The sequence below is a fragment of the Anopheles coustani genome, chromosome 2 (genome assembly GCF_943734705.1).
Source record: "Anopheles coustani chromosome 2, idAnoCousDA_361_x.2, whole genome shotgun sequence".
In the NCBI taxonomy this organism is placed as follows: Eukaryota; Metazoa; Arthropoda; class Insecta; order Diptera; family Culicidae; genus Anopheles; species Anopheles coustani.
The window spans coordinates 56722834-56746258 of record NC_071289.1 but is presented as its reverse complement, the minus strand read 5'-3'; the positions used below and the strand labels follow the sequence as shown (position 1 = coordinate 56746258).

The window sequence follows — 23425 nt, the reverse complement described above, 5'->3', positions numbered from 1 at the left end:
GATGAATATTTAGTAAGTTTCCTTACGTAACCGACACACTACTCCTAATACTACACACCCGTGCAATACACACTCACGTACACATACCCCACGTCCCATACACAGTCTCAAGCGCATGCACCCATACATACGTAGGCCCATGTTAAGAAATTTTAATCGCAGGATCAATGCAGACCGCAGACGGAGCAAAACTTTGTACTTTCGATTAACGATAAGGTTATTATCGTGTGCACTCGACCCGCAAAGTAACAGAGCAACTGTGAGCCGCACAACTAGGGACGGTATGTAGGAAAGTTAAAGGTAGGAGTTATTACAGTTAGAACCAACTGCACGACATAAGGAAAGCAAAAACAAAATAAGGTGGAAATAAACCGTTTCCCTCAACGTACAACGTAGGCCAAGCGTAATAGCACGAGTGAGAACTGGGTGCATCTGTTGTAAAAAATGAAACGAGAAAATACACCTGTTTATTACGATTGTTAGTGTTATTCGAAGCCTTCAAAGTATGTTTGTCTGGTAAGAAAATTGATGAGTTGATTTTTAAATAATTTTTTAGTTTTTAAAATTCAAAGTTAATTTTTGAGCCATTTTTTTCATTCTTCATGCTTCATGTTAAAAAATTTTAATAGTAACCTTTGAGGGTATTACAATAGGAGGACGGAAACGACACACTTTCACTTCACGCGGCTAGCCATTTTTTCGCTTTTTTCAAAGGTGTTGTTTACCTTTTGTATGGGACCGCGTCGAGAAATCTGACAGTTTCTGTCGTTTTAGTCCTCCCAATTAAAATACCCTCAATTATGTGTGAGTATCCAAGAAAATTTAGTAACCCGGAGAATACGTGATCTCTAATCCATTATTAAAGTTAATTTGAACAGAAATACTTACGGACTCACTCGTACTTTACACGTACAGCTGTACTTAGCTGGAATATGTGCGTACCAAAAAAAACCAAGCAAAGCTGCAACAAAATAAAGAAAAGTAAGAAAAAACAAAAAAATATGTAAAAGTAAACATAAAACCTAAAAAATTATTAATCACCAAACGTGAGCGCACTTATGAAAAATAAAACTTCGGATACTAGTAGTAGTCGACCGTTCGGTCTTTTCGAGAAAATAAACCAACAAACTGTAGCCTGTGAGCAAAGCAAAGTTTCCCTCTCCTCCCAAACCCCTCCCCCGGGCCGCCAACGAATCCGAAGAGTGCGGGATTCTTTTGGCAGGAATGGCAGGGTGAGGGTCTATAGTGTAATTTTCCTTCCAGTTAAGCAGCATTGGTGGCAGAGCACTAGCGGTACTGCAAAGCACACCCAAAGTAACGATAAGATAAGTGCAACATTAAGCGCATTAAGGGAAGCAAAGAGACGGTGATAATGGCATCAAAGTGTTTGCCATTTTACTGGCACCAGGAATAATTTCTGTCATGCCATATGCCAGGACGTTTAAAGCTCTTGCTTAGAATAGTTTCGTTCTTCCAACACATTTCTATATCTTCAAACAGGAGCGAATAGGAGGATAACCTTTATAACTATAAAATAAACGAAGCAAAGGAAAAAAACATACCGATTGTTAGAAATATTTTAGTAGCGTACATTGTTTGTAGCGAAACGTTTATCATAGGAAGCTTATCAGAAGCGAAGAGTTCAGATACATTCGATTTGGTGTAACCCGTCCGCCAGTCCGGACACAAAGGCCAGACTGAATGTTTTGGAATTTGGTTTACCGAAAACTCTATGATTTTTTTTTATATCTTACTATCATAATAAAGATTAATTGTACATAGTAAGTTATGGAAGTGAATGGTTTTATCGCTTTTCATTTAATCAATTATTTTCCACTCCTTCTTCGTACTCTGTCCCGTATCTAAACCCGCACCAAAAGGAAAACCTTCTTTCCCTTCCGCCACTCAACCACCAATCCACAACACAGCATAGATAAAGTAGCTAAAATCAAAAGCAAAAGAAACAAAAAACACAATGTGATTGAAGCATACATGTAAAACAACAAAGCCCCGCTCTCACATAACTCGGAAACTCAAAATAAATCGAAGGAACGTGGCCGAAGAATCTAAGCAAGGTAAAAGTGAAAGCAAAGAGAATGGAATTAATGTAAAATGCAGCAAGCAAAATTAAAACAGCACTAAGAAAACCAACAAAAACGTAGCAAATATTGAACAAACAAAAAAACTCGAAAATGTGTAAGTATGTGTTAAATACTCACTGTACTTTAACTAGTGAACCACTTCAACATAAACGCATCAATACGAAAATGCATGTAGAGAGCGACAATTTCTGCTGAGAAGAAATTGAGAAACGCAAAGAAGAAGCACATCTCAAATGCATTGCGAAATAGAGAAGTATGAGTTACACGAAAAATTCAAAAAGAGAAATAATTATATACATAAAATATATGAAACAATGTATGAGAAAATAGTATATATATATCGCAAACAGAAAAAAAACACAAGAAAAATTCTAAATAAATATAAATTTTTTATATAGGAATGTAATAACTAAAATAAAATACACAATGACTCGAAAGTCAGCAATGGTTCTGTTGCAATAAACTGCAAGCAAACAAAAAACAGAAAGACACAAGAAAATGATTTGAGATGAAACCAACATAGCAAAAACTGTCAGAAAAATAACACACAAACAAATACACAGCTACCATTCGAATTATATTTGTAAATATTTCAGTTTTTGAAACAAAAAACCAAGTACTAGATACACCAACTAGTTCACACAAAACACACAAGTATACAGCTACACTAAGTTTATATATACTGACAAAACAAAACCCTGTGTTCTGAGGCAGACAGAGGAGAGTAAAGGAACAGACGTTGACATTGGGAACCAGTAACCAAGTAAATCTGTTAAGCGAAATAAACTAACAATACAAAACACATTTTCAACTGTAAATTAGGTAAATCTTCGAAGCAAAAATTTGCACTAAGCTGAATGCAAACATCAAATGGCGTCTGAAGCTAGCACAACCAACACTCGCACGCTCAATCTCCACACCAGTAAGAGAAGGGGGTAAAAGCCAGGAACCGTGGCGTAAAACGGAAATGAATTGATGGAAAATACAACTAAAACAACCTGCTATAATGTTATCATGTTGCAGTCAGTAACACAGTAGACAGTTTCCGAAACGAATGTAACCCAGCATATACGATGCGATATGAGATAAATATATGCATACACGCAGACACACATATTCCCGTTTTTTATTACAAGCTCTTACTACAGCCCCGTACGTAGCAACAACCAAACAAACAAAAAAAAAACGTAATGCAAAACCAACCACAACAACTTAAGCCTTTAGCTGGTATTTTCCATCGGTCCGCCACCGTTAAATGGTTATAAACTTTTATCCATAACCGGGCCATAGCCATCAAAATGCCACTAGTTCAATATTTAAACAAAACAACCAAGATCGAGCAGCAGCAGCAACAGCAGTAAAACATAGATATCGGAAACCTTTAATACAGTCAGGTCGAACGAAGGATACGTTACTACGCGAACACCTTCCGTAAAGGAAAGCCATACCAAAAATAGCAAGATAGGATGTTATATCAAACCATACCAAGCGCCACTCTCAACCAGCAAGAAAACGACTCGTGGAAATATGATAAAATAAGCTAGCTACGGAACGACTGTGAATTGCGTGCAGCGTGCACCGAACTACCGGCATATGTAGGGAAGCAAACAGATAACTAGCAGAAACGATGAGCAAATAGCAAAATTACGTGAAACGAAAATGTTGCATTATACCGAAACAATGTTATACAACCACACAACACGTTGATATTGGGTTGGGTCAGTTTACCACTCATTAGGAGAAGAACTATTTAGAAAGTGATCGAGTCATAGCATGAAAAGGTTAGAAAAGCTAACGTAAGACGTTCGTATGAAATGAAACAAAAACCCAACAGCAGCACCATGCCGATGGGGTAGGACAGTGCAACAAACAAACAAAGAAACAAACAAACAAAAGAACAGAAAAACATATTTAATGTTGAAAAAAAGCTTTCCGTTTGTTTCACGTAAGCCAATTCGTTTCTCAAGTGTTCTTTTTCTGTTGTGTTTGGACATTTTAACAAACGGAAAAATACTATGGTAGGAAAAAAAGAGACAGCAAAACTAACAAAACTTAAGCAAACACACAAAATACATAACAAAAAAAAACACTTCAACTGGTACACAAATATTTCACCTAACTACAAAGCAAAGGAAAGAGGGAGGGTACGAAAATAGAAAACGAAGAGAAAGTAACACAAATGACATATGTATCGTTTCGTCATAACTTTAAATGAGGAAGAAAAGACAGAAAATAAACAAATTTAAATAAAAAAAGATGATTCTTTTCAGTACATCCGACATATAAAAGAGAAAAATATAAATTTACTCTTAAATGAAGGATTAAAACAGGCAAGTATATCGTATAGCATGAGATATAAGAAATGCATGTGATACATAAAAAAAAAACGGTAAAAGAGTAAATGAGGCCCCGGGCTAGATTCTCCTCTTCCTACTGGTTTACATTAAGCGCCTGAAGCTATGCAAAGCGCGACGCATGCATACTTTTCAAATATTTGATCGCTAACGGTTCGCTTAAAAGAACATAACGGTTTAAACTAATCACGCAGTGGAGGTTGAATGCGGGTTAATATACTTTTACATGTTAAGTTACTGTAAGTTACTAGTAACTAAACTATACCACACATGATGGACAGCATGAAACAATGAGTTTAGTCGAAGAAATGAGTTGGAAACGGCGGCGCGCCCGCAGCGAGCGCAGCGAGCGGACTGCGCTAGGTCTACTGAAAAAGAGAGTTTGTTATAGTTTTGAGAAATAAGGGGGGCCCGTGGGCCCCCCTCATACCGCACCCCTAGGTTGATTGCGTAGCCGAAATTAACGGTACACACTACGATTCAAATACTCGTAGGTTGAATTTAACGAATTAATGTATCACCAATTGCATACATTCAGTTTAAACGTCCACAAGAGGTGTACCCACGATCGAAAACATGGCGGCCGGGGCCTCATTTACTCTTTTACCAAAAAAACAAAGAAAAATTAATGTTACAATTTTGAATCCAATTTTCACAACCTAACCTTCAGGTCTACGACCAAAAATACCTACGTTAACGTACGACCGCCTACCCGGGTAGGCCATACGTTTTGTATGGGGGTTTGCATTTTGCTTTGCTTCAAAGCTAATATCTTTTGTTCTAGATGCCGTAGTGAGTTGAAATTTTCAGTAATGATACTTAGGAATGTTTTCTAACAAATCTCATTCAAATAATAATATTAAAAATTCGATAAGTAAGTAATGTTTTCATTCAAATATATTTTATCCCATAGATCTACAATCGCCAACTCTGTAAACCATACATTTTCAATAAGTTATTGTGTTTGTTTATACTTCTTAAGTTTCTGGTGAAGTAACTTCTTGGTGCCTTCAACATTTTTGCTTATAAATTGAAGCTTCAAAGATGTAGCAATATTTTTCTATTAAATTTTACGTTTTGGAAATGTTCATGTTCCTCAGTAAATTCAGTGGCATATCTGGAGGAAATTCTTTATTATACATTGTTACATCTGATATTTAAGCCTAAACATTTTAAAACTTAGCTCATATACATAAATTCGATCGTTTTGTTTCAAACGATAACAGTTTCTTTTGTATTTAATTCATCCCGTTGCATCATAATTTTCTTGCAATTAAAAATTATTATTTTGTGTAGCAAATGATGAAAGTTCACCTAGAATGCTTTCGATGCCGCTGTGTGGTTCAAAATGTAGCATAATTTGCATATTTATAGAACGTCTTTGAGTTTATCTCATTACTAATTGTTCGAGGAGTTCGAGGAGTAAAACAGTCTGTCATAGTGTGTTTTAGATAAATTTGGATTGTTTTCAATATAAATATAAAAAGAAAAACCCGAGGGGCACCTCCTTTCACCTACTGGTGGTTTGTCTTGGTACAGAAAAATATAAACTCTCGTACAAAACGTATGACTTACCCGGGTAGGCGGTTGTAGATTTAAGGGGTATAAATTGAAAAATGGTGTAAAAAAATACTTAGAATAAAAATAAACAGTCGGTTTTCGGCAGAATGATAGAGAACATGTTGGTTGAGGCATTCCAGGAATTTCGAGTCGATATAACTGTTCAATTCGAAGTAATTGCAAAATAAAAGGGGAAAACTTACCCAGGTAGGCGGTTGTAGATCTGAAGGTTAAAACGAAGAAGAAAATATTTAAAAAACGCAAATTTTGGACTGCATTGTAGCAAACTTTATTGATTCGATAACGCTTTGATAACGATAACAAAATTCGATGGCAAATGGAACTGGTAAGATTGTCAGCAAGTAAGTATATCCAAATGATTTTTTCAAACACGGGTTCAAGAAAAAACAAAAATAGACACCAAAAATATCAAACATGTCGGTCCAACATTTAACGAGGAACAAAGGCAGTTATTAAACTAAATTAAATAAAAAATCGCATTCCATTAGCAAAAATAAACCAAATGAATAGTAAGGGGGATCCGCGACAGCCGAGTTGTAGCGCCGGTTAAAAATCGGTCCATGAGCGTCGGGGCTCAAAGGGAAAAAGTATTGTAAGCTCTTCATGGAGCATGCTTGACCGAGACGGGTCGTTACGCCAAGAAGAAGAAGAAGAAATAGTAAGGAATACAAACGAAACAACTGTTGGAGTTATAATAGTTGGACATGCAGTGAAAGGATGTTACGGATATTACGGTCTTATTTTTTATCGATTCGTTTTGAATTGTTACTCGAAATGCGCTATGCATTCATTTCTAAGATAGCTTTCTCTTATTTTTGTTGTTAGAATTATTCTTTCATAGGAATGCTAATAAGAAAAAATATTTTCAAAAGTTTCGCTGATCAGTAGTCCCAACAACGTTTGCATTTATAAAATGGACTAATTTTAATAAGCGATAGAAAATAAAAAATGCAACATAATTTAACGAAGTAAATTTGTTGTTACATATTGTTTGTTGTAGTAAATAACATGTTACATCACTTTAGTACTTTAAAAAAAAAACATTTCACAGGTCTCCTGTGAGACGACCTTGCGGCAGTTGGCCTAAGTTTTAGTCAGGACCGGCAAACGGTTGGCATGTTTTTTAGTTATTCTGTGACCTTCACGATCTCTAACTGCTGAGTTTGAGCATCCAAATTATTGGAATACATCATACTTTTAACACTAGAATCCAAATTGGGGTCATTTTGACCCCAACGCAGTTTTCGATTTTAATATCTCGAAAACGGCTGAATATTTTTACAAAAAAAATTTAGGCTTTTCTTAAAATCCAAAGCTATATCTAAAACAAAAATTTCAGATTTTTCTGTTCGACTAGTTCCGAGAACCAACTTGACTATACCTAGAATGCTTTTTAGGGGTCATTTTGACCCCTACTTGTAAAACGCTATAACTTCACTATTTTTGAAAATTTTTCAAACCCGTAAACTGTTATTTTTTAGTACATTTGTTGACTATCATTTGACGTTTTTGGTTTTCCGATGCATTTCTTCATAATTCCGCTAGCTCGGTGTATAGCAAAAACGGTCGAAATTGCGTTTTTTTCACCTTTTATTCATTCAAAATCTTTGATGTAAATCTAGAAAAAAAAAGTGTGCGCTAGAAAGTTAGTATGTTGAGCAACATTTAAAAAATAAAATCATATTTTTGCCATTACAAATGACTCCATAAATTGGCCTCAAAGATTAAAAATAACGCCAATTCCCATAGTAACGCATCGCGCATAACGCTTCGAAACGCTCGTGTACGGAAAAACGGAACAAAGCGCAGAACGGAAACTACCTATGGAAAATGTTAAAATCCACATCTTTAAGATCAATTTGTGGCGTTATTTGATAATTTAAAAATATGAAATTATTTTTCAAATGTGGCCTAATATATCAACATCATAGCGCATTCTTTTTACATTATACATATTACATGTACATGATACACTTTGAAAGAATAAAAGTTGAAAAGGATTAAATTTCTACTCATATCGATCTTTTTTGCTATACACCGAGCTAGCGGAATGGTGAAGTGGTACATCAAAAAATTTAAAAAGTCAAAAGCTAGTCAATAAAAATACTAAACCGTAACAGTTTACGGATTTGAAAAATCTTCAAAAATAGTGAAGTTATAGCGTTTTCAAAATAGGGGTCAAAATGACCCCTAAAAAGCATTCGGGCAAGTTTCCAAAGCAATGTATTGTAGTGTTAAGGCTTGTCAATTTCCTTTTCAAATGGTAGCAATTTTGAGATATCGAAAGGGTGAGCAGTGTTAAGTATATAGATGAGACTTAAACGAGATCAAACATATTTTTTCTAGTTCGATTTGCCTTGTTTCAGTCTAATCGCTCCGTTTGAAGTGCCTGTGTTTCACAGGCAAAAGCGTATATTGTTACTCGTGCAAATTTTTATCCTATTCGATGTCCAAATTAAGCAAACTATTTAATAATTGAAGACTGATTTCAAGCATATGGTGCGACCAATTAAAGTCAAAATATCACATGGTAGCTATTTATTTATTTATTTATTTATTTATTTATTTATTTATTTATTTATTTATTTATTTATTTATTTATTTATTTATTTATTTATTTATTTATTTCTTTATTTATTTATTTATTTATTTATTTATTTATTTATTTATTTATTTATTTATTTATTTATTTATTTATTTATTTATTCGTTGAAATTAGTTTTTTCTAAAGAAACCGTTTTCGGCATTTTGGAAAGGCAGACGCCCCTTTTGGTATGAATAACAAAATCATTGCGCATGTCCGCGATTTTTGTTGCTTGCACTTTGTTTGGCATCTGGTCAGCTGTTAATTTCCCATCACCAGTAAGAAATTGCCCCTGGCAGGCAAACGCAAGGAAAATGTGTTTCATAGTAGAAACAATGGCAAACTGTCTGTGATAAATCTGCTCAGCATTTATGAAGACGTTAACGATATACACAATTGTAATATATTAACTACATCAGCAGGCTATTGGCAAGTGAAATCGTCGTTACCATGCTCCGCTTTTCACTGTACCGCTTGGTAGTGTTAATGTGTGTTGGAATTATCCTCTACACTACCGTACGATGGTGGCAGATCATATTCGGTCAAGAATCAACTGTGCAACAATTTCAGCACACCTGCAACATGACCGAAAAGTATCGGCACGAGCTAGAGCGGTTGTTCGAAAGGTGGGTTTTAAGAGCTGTTGATTCAGTCGAACCTCACGATTCCATACCTTCAATGCCATGTCTTAACACATTCTTCCAGGGTTCACCGGCTACTGGTACAGCATAAACTAACTCACTTCCTATGTTACGGTACACTCTGGGGACAGATACGCATGGGGAAGATGCTGCCCTGGCGGGAAAAGGCCGAATTTTGTGTGCTTAACGACGAGCTGATGCACCACGAAGAGGCTCGTTTCATAAGAAATTTCTACGCAAACGAGCTGCACATAAGCTACCTGCACTCGGAAGGCATCTATAGGATATTTGCAACCGATTCGGTGACAATGATTGCACCGCCCTACATAGAGTTGATTGTTTTTCAGCTCGATGTTGCGGTAAGTGCATGCGGAAAGCGCATAATTAGTTGCATTGCTTTGTGTCACTCATTGGTTTCCTTCCACAGCAAGGCATGTACAAGCGGGTCGGCTGGAAGAGGCGACTGTTACCACCGCACTGCGATTGGACACCGTCGTTGGATTGCTTTCCGGTTAATCTCCTCCAGGGCACTCTGCCGAAGCGACCCCTGGGTCGCCTTCTTTACACCGTTCCGATGGGGGGCATCGAGCTGCAAAAGTACCACTATAGAGACAACTGGTGGAAGGACGTCAAAGTGCACAATTGTAACCTCAACTAGTGCTTGGTTCTCGGCAATTAAAACCAACTTACGGAACCACAAAGTGCTACTGGTTGTAACTTCATAGATGAGAGAAAAATCGGATCTTTCGGATGGCACTGTGAAAAGAAGGAAACAAAAGGTACTAATGTTCAACTGTTTCAATGCATATACAAGAGTTGAAATAGGTTTTTTTATTCCTTTCGAATTTCTGTGGCTGAGTGTAATGGTGACTGTGACTGTTGTCCGTATGTCATTTGTTTCGTGTATGCTGTATTTCATTTTGTACCGATTGCTTTGCATCTGCACGAACTTGCGCGACACGCGAACTTTATCAACGATATTCCTTATGGCCATCGACTCCTTGAGTTGAACTACCAATGCAAAATGTATCTCCCGCTCGTGAATGCTGTGTCATGCGACGTTTTTGAAAACTAAACGAAAAAGTGGCACCTACACTATCAACACATACAACGCACGCACACAGGATATCACGCGATTCAGAAAGAAATAATAGAGGCGGCTGAAAATGATATTTAAATATCTGTACTTCCTTATACCTTTGCTTTAATTTGCGAATCAATTGTGCGCCCCGTGCCCAGACAACAAATCAGCCCCCGGTTCACCCGATGCATGACGCATTTGCTTCCGGATGCTACTGCTGTTACTAACTAGCGGATTTTGAATCAATGTTTAATTGACTTGACTTTTAGAAAGTGCTTCCTGGACTAGCCCTAGTAAACTTTACCGACCAAGTCCTAGGCGCTGGTAGCTTGGTACGGGTAGGTGGATTCCACCTACCGGTTTAATTTGATTTAATTGTTATTTTTATCTAACAGCCGAACGATACAAAATCTCGTAACCCTTGCAGCTGCTAATGTGCAACGAACCCTGTAAGGAGCGGAGCAAATTTGAAATGAAAGACCAATTAGAGAAAGAAAAGAGGACACGGAGTGAAGCAAAATAATATCAAAATAATTAAAAGGAAAGTTCTCAGTTACTCGAAATCCTTAACTGCATCTGCTGTTTCCAATGTACATAAATATAATGGTATAAGTAAAAATACAAAATATCTAAAACAAAATACAGCTTAAAATTTAATACGGCCACCATTCCTCGTTGAGTACTCCAGAGATGCGTTTTTTTGTTGTTCAATAATTTGCTCGCCTCATCAAGGCATCCTTCGTAGAAGCGCACCAATCGATGTTTCGCAAATGATAGGCTGCTTCGTTCCCAATATTATGTACAACACCTCACGGATATAATGTGTGCTAACGATTGGCTACATTCATTTATATGCGTATTTTTCTCTTCACGCGTCGTTCTGGCCAGTGTTTCACTATAACGGGAAGGGATTTTTTATCAAATGAAGTAATAGAAGAGCCAAGCGGAATTTACAAAACCAAAGTACACTAAAACGATGCCTTCGATGGACATTGGTCCATGATAATAGAGCATCTTCATGAATCTTTTTAAACGAGATCTCATATCCGATCCATACTATAACCGACGGAGTCCTGTCTTTTTTTTACAAAATTCACAGACGGCCAACAGTTACATTCACTGTTCACTCATCCTACTAAAGTAGCCCTTCCTGTGTTCATCACTTTCGGTCTCACTCACTCCTACTTGTTTTTTGCTCGCGTTATTCTGCCTGCCCGCATCGCCTACTCCTCCAGGGATAATGTAAACTTAACAAAACGCTGTACTTTGTAAGGTGCGTTCATGCATACTGACTTCGCCACCCAGGGGGAAAGGTGGTTTCACGAATCCGATCTCTCGCCCATACACATTTCACGCATCGCCCTCCACATCGTTCGTCCTCTCTTAATCTCTCCCTCTCTCCCTCTATTTTTCGCTCACTCACGGACTGCTGCTGCTTCTAGCCGTTGGTTAGCAGTTTTTTCTAAAAACTAGCGAAACCAACGAGATTATTAACTTATCAACACAGCCGCTCAGCCGCTCCACTGCTCCAGAACCAAGTCAAGTGGGAAGGGCAGGGGAACACCGTGCATTTCCGCAGCTGCCGCCGACTAACATTTCGGACCCGGGGCAGCGATTCTAATTCGTCCTTCGGACGTCGGTTAGGTGGTTCGTTTCATTCGAGTGCATAGTGTTATAGCTCATCGCCCCGTAAATTCCGGCTCCGGAGAGGGCCGGTAGTTCCGGACCACCGCGGGGAATTAAACCTCCCGCACTGCTGCCGCTGCTACCTCCCTTATCGCTAGTGTTTGCGCCTGTGGCCGTCGTTCCGTCTCGAATCAGCAAGCTGGCGCTGCTAACACCACTGCATCCGGACGGGGACGCCTCGGCCGCGGCAGGGATCATCATGTAGCGCAGGTCAGTGATATTGGGGCTACCCTTATCATCCGGCTCCACCGTGGACAGTGGGCGGCTGCCACCGGGCGCGCCGGTCGCTCCAATAGGCTTCTTTACACGCGACAGGATATATTTGAAGAACTCGTACGTCGACCAGCAGATGGCGGTGGCCGGCATCTGGTAGAGAACGCGCGCCTGCAGCCCCTTGAAGAAGCCCATCGGGCCGGCCGTGTGGTAGATCTTCTTGGCTGCCTCGATGAGGCCTCGCGTTTTACCTGCTCCATCTTCCTGCGTGTTCAGCAGCGTCTTGCACACGTCCAGCGGCGTGGTGAGGGCGGACGCGGCCGCACCGGCAGCCCCTCCCGCCACCATGTGCACTGGCGGGTTGTATTTATTGTCTTTGTTGAGCAGCTTCTGGAAGAACTCGTACGTCGGGAACTGAATCGCCGAGTAGGGTATGTTCATGACGAGCTGCGTCGAGTACGAACGATAGAACGCTCGGAAGCCCTCCGTTCGGTACACCTGCGTGGCGCAGTGCATGATCGACCTGTACGGTGAGTTGTACATCTGTAGCCGCTGCTTCACCACGTCGGCCGGGTTTGAGACGGCGTCGTGCACAAGCGTGGCCGCCGCTGCCGACAGCATGTAGTTCACGTGGTCACGATCGGAAACCGTCGCGATCATCTCCTTCGAGCACTCGTACGCACCGAAGTAGAGTGCGTGGGCTGGTCCAGCACCGGCCACTACGGCCATCACACCCCGGAACGGCCGCATCAGCCCTTCGGTGCGCACCATGTCGCGCAGCGTCGACATAATCGTGTCGTGCGCCTTCATGTGTGTGAGCGATTGCATGCGGGTCTTGACCGAGTCCAGCGGGTACATCACGCAGTGTTCCATGATGCCGGCTATCGCACCGGCCGTCATGATTGCCGCTACACTGGACGTCGGTAACTGCTCATATTCGTCCGAATTCATGACATATACTGATGTTCGGCGGTGATCGCGATCCCGAACCTTCCTACCGAACCTTTTCCTTCCGCTCAGCCGTGTTTTTACTCGTCTAGCTCAAACGCCGTCGGTTCAGGTTCAGGCCAGGAAATTGCTTTTCGATTGCGATGATTTATTTCGCTTATCGTTAGATGGCAAACATTATTTCAGCAAAACTGTTTCAGTAGCGTTTATCTAAAAAGAAGGAAGGGCAAATATTAATCACACATCACAACAGGATAAGATACAAGATTGTTTTCGTTTTCAAACTAGCATTGAGTGGTTTAGCAAACACAATAGAGACCCGGTAGGGCATAGGTTTATGTTCATATTGCTGACTAAGAGAGACCATACAACGAAGAATATAATACAAAATTTCAATCGAATAGATTCACTTTAATTATCTATTAACAATTGCCTTTCTCTAAAGCTGTTTTAGAATAAATATTCATGGTACTAAGAATAACATAATTCAATTTTGTTGCTTTAAATGCATTAATTATCACCATGCCCGACATTAAGGAAAATAATAAAATAATGATCTACGATAAATACGTGAGATACGTTCACGAAAAATGTATGAAACTAAGCATTGAAATTTATTTCCATATTAAACTTGTACCAACATAGTGAAATCAATTTAAATTAGCTTGATACTTGAATGACGAGATAATTACTACAATCGAAATCTCTCCAGTGACAACCGAAAATATTTTCACACTCAATTGTATCCCCTGCCTGGCCTACGAAATGTTTCCCAACGGCAGGTCAGGTCAAAAGCATTCATCGAATTATCATTGACGCTGACCGAAGATTTCCCAACAACCTCATCCCGGTGCACAAACGGAACCGATAAGAACCGAGCGAAAGATTTCCATTAGTTCAAAGTGCAGGTATTTCGTAGGCGATTATGCCCCAAGGGCCCCTATCATGCGGTATAACGTTTCGCAACTGAAATCAAGTTCTCACCTGTTTTAAAGCTAGCTATTTAAGATGCAAATAGCTCGTCTGGGTCAAAGAATTAAATCGAGCGGCGGAAGGGAATAACTAAAGTCAATCTTACTTCAAGCAAAACGTTTTAAAAGTATTATTTTTTTCGCTTTCTGAATTGAATTCTGGCATCTTCAGGGCTACAAGGAATCGTATCACCGTATGAAGCGCACAAATTGGCAACCTCAGTTCATTGCCTGGAATTGAATACACAATAGCGCCCATTAATGATGTGGGACGAATGACACCTAACCGAGTGGTTCTTATCGAACCTTTTCACCACCCGACCACAACTGGCAAACGGAGTTTATCAAGCGGACGTTATCGCACACGGTGCTGCTACTGTTATTGGGCAGTAAGGTGGAGTTCGTATCCACTTTACCACACACCAAACGTAACCGCAGCTGATAGATTAAGTGAAGAAAAATATAATTTCCCTGGCCACATGTTGTTTGCAACTTATTGGCCCTCCAAAAACCAAGCATCAGGGTTGTTTTTTTCTATTTCCACCTAAATGACCATACTGTCACGTGTTGAACTCCATAAAACAATCCGACGACATCGCCGAATGTCACGTTATTTACCGCTGCACGATCACTTCCGTTAAAATAGGTGTATAAAGCGAACAAGTTGATTCGGCTTACCGTACGAAGTTTAAACAAATAAAAACTGACAGAACAAACGAACTGCTCACTACTTCCCTGTCGCAAAGCAAATGCCGGAACGCCGGGCAAGCATGGTATCATTTATTAAAAGCTGCTCTCGCGGACGCTTATCTTAGCCTGTGTGCACGGACATGTTTGAGAGCACGGTGGAGTGCACCCGCTTCCATCTTCACTGTACGTACTTTGCACAACACTGATAAGCTCGTATGGAGATATCTGTTACTGTCACTGACACAAGCTCAGCCGGTACAAACTGCCCATTCTTAGCAGGGTAAATAAAACCATCCAATCATGGTGACGTAATGAAGAAGTAGCGCTCGCTTCATCCACTTCCTCCGGCCGCCCACTGATAAGAGAGACGCCGCCGCCATTACCGCAGATTACCGGTTCTCCACCGGCAGACGCAAAGAGATTTGATGGTTTCGCCAAACCCCCTTCGTGGCATAAATTGGCCTTGCGTCTGGCCTTGCGGGCAAAGGGAAGTCGGTCGTGTGAAGTGGCCGGTGTGGTCGGCATGGTGGTGGTTCTCAAAACAAACCACATGCGAAACCACGATGACGACGCGAAACCATGAGTGATGTGTTATCAGACCTGATTGATGAAGGAGACCCTGCGACGTCTACGAGCTAATACCTTCTTTTCTGACACTGGTCAGTGACGTAAGTACGCCATTATCAACCTGATACCCGATGTTTTAATTTCTATCAACTCATTGGATCTGCCCGAGCACGTTTTTTAATTCTTTCATTTTTATTTAAACACAATGAAGCGTGACACGTGTTTTGTCACCCAGATTAATGAGCCCAGCTTATTGAGAACGGACTGTCGTGTTTAACACATTGAATCGTATAATAATCCCCCGATCGCATCAACTAATGCCGGAGACAACAAGACCGAGCGAGCGATACCAAGCAGCGTGCCGTCTTTACCGATCCCCGATCGTCATCAGATATCGTGCGCACGTTCGAGTTGCTGGGTATGGTCAAAAAGAAAATAACAAAATAAACATACAAACGTGGTTTAACACGTTTACAATTGAACAATTTCCTCTCAATACCAACTGAGAAACACTATTCGCATTTCACTCAAAGATATGATCTTTTTTACACTCTTTTTAGTTCAATTACTGTACGCTTATTCTACTTTATGTAATACGATGCGATCGTACAAGATTAAATGAAAAGACCAGGACTTGCCTTCGGGCAGTAGCATTCGCAACAATAAGAGCAACATGAAGATGTAAAGTTTGTGCACATGATCAGTGCCGAAGTCATCATCTGCGACGCGCCTGACAAACTAGCGAACGCTACCCCGAGCACCGGCTGCATGCAACTGCAATTGTGTTGCGCAATTTATTTTTAACCGACTGCACTCGTAAACATGCGCCCGGTCGCACCATCATCGGGAAACCCCCGCAATATCAACTCATCTGCTTTCGTTTTGAAGAACTGCATGCAATTTTAAGGGAATGTGGAAGTATCAGACATCATCTTTAGATTGGTGCCATTGCAAAACAGCATTCAAATGTACATTAATGGTTGTTGTCTAACATTGCCGTCGCAGCTTTAAAGGGCCTCAAATGTTTAAAGCCTACTCGCATATAATTTGCGCGTTTCTACAACAAAATTCTTAAGTTCAGTTATGAAACATTTCCGGTTCCTATTCAGTTGGCATTTTGAAGAAAAGAAAGAAATGAACAACTTTAAACCGGATGATGCATTCGTTTTGGCACGTGCACAATTCTGGCTTAACTTCGTGAGCCGGCGCACGTAGCCCCACCAATGCTAAACCTGAATCAAACACCATTCTAGCTAGGTTGGCGCACGCCAGTTGCATTCTAATCGCTGGACTGGTCTCGTAAATCAACCATCTTAGTCAATAATATAAATAAGACATTAAAAATTACAAAGCAAATAAAATTACGGAGCAAAAGCTTTGTAACATTACAGAACAAGTCTTAAAGGCAATCGACAGGTCGGTGCCGTATGATGGGCATAGCCAATGTCAATCTAAGCGACTTTACATCACTCATCAACGAGACTGATCAGAATACTAAACGTTCATAAGCGTTTTACACCATTCACACTAGCCATGGATATACCAAGGATGTTATGAATGCTCACAGACCGCTCGGTATCACTGATAATAATATGCAGCAAATTTAAACACAATTCACAACGGACGATAAATAGTACCTAAGCTGGATCAGTGAGATAGTAATATCTCTTCAAAAATCCTAGTTCTGTAGTTCGGGCACCCACCCAAACGAACAACAGGGTGTTAAATTTATAAAATAAAATCAAATGAAGTGACATAAACCGGCTCGGAAAACAGTGTCTCAGTCAGGTCGCGCATCGTTGGCCTTGAAAATCGCCGCGTCATCATGAATGGTGCTTGGCATATGAACACGACGTCGCGGCACCTTTAATGACTAAATCACATCGCGAAGAAGACATTCAACGGTTAAGATCTGCATCGGGGGATTCACAGAAACTTTAAAAAATTAGCTTTGCATGTCAAATGGGCCAGTGGCATAACACGAAAAAACCGGATGACAAAAACAAACATTTCAATCAACCAATTTACCATACTTTTTGTTTGTTTGGTGAAAGTTCTTTCCAAAAAAAAATTATGTATAATCTAGCCAGTAACAATTGCCGCCTTGACTTTTATTTTATGATAAATTAATAATCAAAATAAAAGCCGTTTGCACCTGTTTGTTTTTGGGAAGCCAAGAAAAAACCATAACTCAGCATGCAAATCGCGATGATGAATAAGGCCCGAAACCTTATCGATTGTTTTATCGTACGCACCTTTCGACTCAGAACAGAGCGGTGGGAGGCGTCCGTTCACTAACGCGCTGCACCCACGAAAGCCAAGGCCATACGCCGCGACAAGTTCATGGCTCGAGTTTCCCCATTCAAGTAAAGTTTCGTCTAGGCCGCCTACAAACCAACAAACCAACCGAGCTGCCGACTGGCTGAAACTCGCAGGCCAGAGAAAGTTTGCTAGCTATTGAAATTGCAGCACGAAAAGCAAAAAAAAAATTAAAACTTGATGGGGTAGGAAACTAACATCGCCAAGTTTAACGCCACCAAAGGTTTCTGAAGGTCGGTGGAAAGCCTCGTAGATATAGTAGTCGACCTAACGACCGCAAATCAGGCAATCGAAGACAACATTACCTAATGGTAAGAATACTAAATCATTCACTGCCTTTTATTGTACGTAGTTTTATTTACGTATATATATATATATTTATGTCAGTGTCTAGCCGTTCAAAGACTTTTATTTTTTCTCTTCACCATACTGTTTGTCCACCGGAATGCTGTACAGCTGAGCAATCCCCTGATATGCATACACAAATATTAACATTTCTATTACTCGACACCGAGCCACATTCCATATGCCAGCTCTAAGCTTACCAACGTTAACCGTCCCGCAAAGGACACACACAGCCACGCACCGAGAAAGGCATTTTGCGGAGGCAACAAAAATCAATAATCCTGACGTACAGACGACGGGGACCACCCAACTAGGTCCTAACGCCATTTTGTCAACTAAAGGGCACAGTCAGCCAGAGTGAACATGATGCCAATCGCATCAGTAACCCACGCGAATTGTAGTACAATATCATAATCGAATGTAATGTAATAAAAGCAAAGATAAACGAGTATTCCCAGAAAATCTAGTATCTGCGTAATAGAGAAATGTTGTTCAAACGCAAATAAAATGTGTTGTCATCGAAAACAACTGTTATGAACAAATTACATGTTAGATAGTTCTAGAATATAAGATGGAATGACTAACGAGTAATTTCTTCTCACATTGATAGCGTTTATGAGTTTTTAATCATCATAATCATTTTGGCATAAAATAACTACTTACCGCTATTAAGGCCGTGTCCGAATTGAAACAGGATACAAATTTTTGGGTCAACACACGCCAAGACTCAGGGCAATGTTTCGTTTACAATCCAGTCCTGATCCTTTGCGGTTTTGTTAAGGTAAAATTTAAATAATGCTGATTGTGATGTGTTATGAACGTCTTGGATACGTTGCTAGCAGGTTGTCGATCGTGCCACAGAAGAGAGAACTTCTACCAACGGTTCGTATCGAGACTGTAAGAGTAAATACTGAAAGTAGAAATTAAAGAATGAATTAACACATGTTGAAGGTCGAAGGACGTCACAGTTAGGCAGCGATCCAATGACCGAAATGGAGGCAGTGTTGAGTTAGGAAAAGTTTTAAATTTCCAAAAAAATTGTAATAGTATCTAAACAGTACACACATTGACTCACATACATAATGTAATGTTAAGCTTTTCTGTGAACGTTGGAACATACATTTTTTTGCCAAACCGGACCAGATCAAAAATAAATAATTGTACGATCACTCACTTAGCGAGCTCAGGTTTAAGCAAGTGCTAATAGTGCTTACTCACGATGAAGTGAATCATTTTAAAAAGAAGCACCGGAACAAACCGACGCCATGCAGCTCTTGACATTTCAAGTTTGTTAATTTCTTTACAAAACAAATGCACAATACGGTGTGCATTATAAAAACCTTCCAAGCGGAAACCACTCGAGCTGATAAGGCTACAAATCAAATTGGGTTAGTTTTGTTTGCCTGTTGTTTGTGCGCGAAAGATATACCGTGTGGTTCATTTGGAATAAAATACGATATCCTTTTCACTGGCAGCGCAAACGTAATGTGTAAGTACCAGGCACTATGATACTAGACATGTGGTTACACAGCGGACTGTTTAATTCCATCTGATAAGGATTCCACATTGCACAGCTTCATGAAACACACAATTCGCGGAAGATTCATTACTCTTTAAGCAGGGGATTTTTTCGCGTGCTGCCCTCATCAATATCATCAAAGCGAGCAAAAATAAAATAAAACCATCACTGCTCTAGTTGATTCACGGATAGAATGGTACGATGCAGAGGTGTAAACAAAACGACTTTGTGCTAATTCATATTCGGTTCAAATTTGAAACCGACCAGCAAAAGACGATTCAAAGCTATCGAGACGCAATTATTTTTCCCACACAATCCATTTTTATGTTTGTTCTTGCTTTTTTTGTTAAAAACCGGTTTTTTTATTGGTTTCGTTATGTTTTGGAGAAATCAAAAAGCACTTGCGGAATGATCATAAAAGCAAACCGAAAACCTGCCTACTGGGGAATTCCCTGTTTTCTAAAGTTCTATATAACCTGCCTACTGGAGAATTCCCTGTTTTCTATAATTTGATAAACCTAACAATCTAAACAATATTCCCGTAACATGAATGAAAGGTGTACAACAAGAAATCATCATAGGCCATACAGGATATCTTTCAAGGAAAAAGAAATGACCCCAATAAAAAGAAATCTGTAGAGCAATCGAACTGCGGCATCAACAAATCATTCAGAATGATCTACATTTCGGTAGCCTTCAGCCCCATGGGAAACCGGCATCGGGTATATCAGTATCGCTGCCATGGGCTATGTTTCTACCCAAGTGGTTAACTGACTTTCGCTGGCCGTTGGAAATATTCAGCAATCGATTTTATGCTTTTCTCGTATGTTCAGGTATTTCGAAGGGTGAAACCTAGAGGCCAAAAGATTTAGAAAAGTTACCGGGGAAACATTTCTGTCGCTACTATCGTTGGAATAATGGTTGAGCCGTCTTATCTCTTATTCAACTATGAAATCCCGAGGTGATAAAGCAAAACACCATCTCAGGAAATCTTTACCTGGAGTAGTACGTACGTTGTCTTAAATCAAATACACGCACAATTTAAACACCGAAGATAAACGATATTTTTCAACACCGCACTAAAAGAAATTTCTCGGCATACTACGACATGCAATTGAAAGAAATTGCTTACAGCTTGGCATGCTCATGAAACAAGTTCCACCGGATGGCGAGACATAAGAACTGCCAGCGCATCCTTGCGATAGTTAAAATCAAGGTTGATTCGTTTCTTTGTTATTTTTTATTTAGTCTATGTAATCAAATGACTTCGATTTTACCGGCGACCGGAATGCCCGAGATTGTAATGACTGTGTCGCTTCATCCTCCCTTCGCACGCCCGGCCGTATGGTCGTTACTGCAATCAACCCAATCGTTGAAAAGAACCGCCCCGTCACGCTATCACAGGGGCCAGGCCGGGGTCAGTGTCACGGGGGAGAATAGGATCGAAAAAAACAGGCATAAAATAAACGGGACTGTCGCTGGCGCGTGATGCATTCAGAATTAGCTGAATTTATCGCTCATCGTGCTGTGTGATGATGGGAAAAAGGGAATATTTGCCAGTTTCAATTGTTCGGCTTGCTTTAGAAAACTGTGTGCGAAAATAAATCAACAATTTCGGGACCATTCCCGAGCCATTGTTGCCGGAGGTGTGGGGATATTATTGAAAACATTTCTGCAACCATTCTAAGTGACAGGCGAAGAAGACACAGGCACAACAATAACATTTCAGCCACATCAGAACTGCAACATACTCGAAGACACGTACGAGCATTTAAAAGAGATACCCTGCACTACAAACGTACAAAAATTACTAGAACATAACAGCTGTTCGCAGGAAAATTTCATTTCCCACAGGTCAGAGTAATCACTACGTTTTTCCGAATGTTGCGCAATTTTTGACAGTTTGTGATGGGGTGGTAAAAGCCCCCCCCCCCAATTGGCTTGCCGGGATCAACACAAACGTCGCAAACCAATCCAGCGCTCACTGAATATACTGGCGCGATCTAGATAGGCAGGTCGTACAGCAGTGATCATTAAAAATAAACGTTTCCACCACTTGTAGCAATAGCAGCCCTAGAGAAAGTAGTGCGAGACGAGAGCAAGCCAACTCGGGTCACCTATCTCGTGCCGGGTTTTGCATAATCTGTCCTGTGCAGTAGAAGGCAGCTGCACACAAGTTGGTCCATCGTGATGTGGTTCGGCGAAGAGGGCTACCGAGACATTCTTGCGACACACTGAACCGCAGCGATCCACTAAGCAGCGGACTTGGTACGTTGCCCCTTTGCAACGCCGTTCACTTTCTTGCGTTTGGCAAATCGCACGGTTCACCACCGAAGTAGCAATATCTTTCGTCCATCTTTTTACAACTTCGCTCGCCACGTCCAACCAGTACTACTCTGCACAACACGCACGAGCACTAACATTCACGAACACAAACGCCAACTGTACCGGAGGAGCAATTCACCGCAGATCTATCGAGCAAAACACTGGCCCCGATTGCGCAACGGGTCAGGCTACACTTCCGGAGCACATTCGTTCGAGTAAACACACAATCTATCAAGTGCAAGGAACAAGCATCAAAGTTTCACTGTTTTGGCAACTCCGTTCTTCGTTGTGCAAGTTTCCGTATGTACAGATACGTTTGCAGCCGCAACTTAGGCCTATGTTTTTATTGCGCTTTCCATTTGCCTCGAACGTAAACCCACCGGATCGGCGATGATGATGCGTGGATCCTACAAGAAAAGAAAAAACAGCTCCATCTCCGCTACGTTTGCGTATGAGGGGAGAATTTCGGGAAAACTTTATGACAGGGTAAAGGTACCTGGCGATTAGCCGAAACTACGAGCTACACGCAGTCGTCCAATCCGGCTACAAACTGCTTGCCCGCTGTTTCGGGAGAAGGTAGCCCTGGCACGGTTGCTGGATACTCGAACGCAATCCGCTAGATCCGCCACTGATTACTGCCTGGTGATCTTTTTCCTTTACCAAACGTGTGTTATCACGTAATACAACGACAGTATTTTTCCTCCCTCTTGCCTCTTTACTTTACCAAAGGCAAAATGCTCGAATGTCACGAGGAACTTTGTTGAGGACAAGATATATTCAGTATTTAATCATCTTGGTTGAGGATGAAGAGCGGGTTCAACTGACAAACGTCAAATAATTGCGCGCCACTTCGTTTATACTAGTGCGCTGAGAGGTTTGATGCTCCGTGCGAATTAGGAACATCATACATTTTATTCGATTGATGGAATTTGAGATGCAACATTTGAAATAAAAAAGCAGTTTTTGATTTATTTGAAACCTTTCTATGATCTTAAATTTGTTATCACTAAATTTTCTTACGTAAAGGTGCTCCAAATAAGGTGTACTATTTTCACCGGAAAGTAGGGTTGTATCAAACGTTAAAAGAGAAAGGCAACTAGTGGTGGGACAATCAATCAACACAAGGATTTGAATCGAACGATTAAAGATTGTGAGATCCGGATCCTTCTTCTTCTTCTTCTTCTTCTTCTTCTTCTTCTTCTTCTTCGGCAAGGTTTTACTCCAATACGGCTATCGAATCCAGCTTCCTGGATTCCTGGCTACTAAGTCCAGATTTTCTGTGCTTATTCTGATTTTCTGTGTGCGTCACATTTTGACTGCGACCATGCGGCCAGGAGAACTACTAACCAACCACCAAGCTAGTGCACAGTCAAATTGTGGCTACTCCCCGCTAGGCAGCTCGAAATATCGTCCTAAAAACGTCCTACTTTTTTGTATGGACATGAAACAAATATAGAACGTTTTTCGAGCAATCGTTCTGCTTCATCCTACTTACCATA

At 40.4% G+C, this 23425-nt stretch overlaps 2 protein-coding genes across 2 annotated transcripts; one reads left to right on the top strand and one right to left on the bottom strand.

Annotated features, from left to right (window-relative positions):
• The first annotated feature begins 8933 nt into the window (after nt 1–8933).
• On the top strand, nt 8934–9950 carry LOC131265602 (uncharacterized). The gene is made up of 3 exons (XM_058267887.1): nt 8934–9247; nt 9327–9621; nt 9690–9950. Exons 1-3 carry the CDS (start codon nt 9072–9074, stop codon nt 9918–9920), a joined length of 702 nt encoding a protein of 233 aa, XP_058123870.1. The 5' UTR covers nt 8934–9071; the 3' UTR covers nt 9921–9950.
• Nucleotides 9951–10050: 100 nt separating this feature from the next.
• On the bottom strand, nt 10051–22637 carry LOC131263319 (mitoferrin). Its single transcript, XM_058265500.1, has 3 exons — nt 22423–22637; nt 18746–18992; nt 10051–13400 (listed from the first exon to the last, which is right to left on the bottom strand). The coding sequence occupies exon 3, from the start codon at nt 13191–13193 to the stop codon at nt 11961–11963; it is 1233 nt and encodes a 410-aa protein (XP_058121483.1). The 5' UTR covers nt 13194–13400; nt 18746–18992; nt 22423–22637; the 3' UTR covers nt 10051–11960.
• Between the last annotated feature and the right edge of the window lie 788 nt (nt 22638–23425).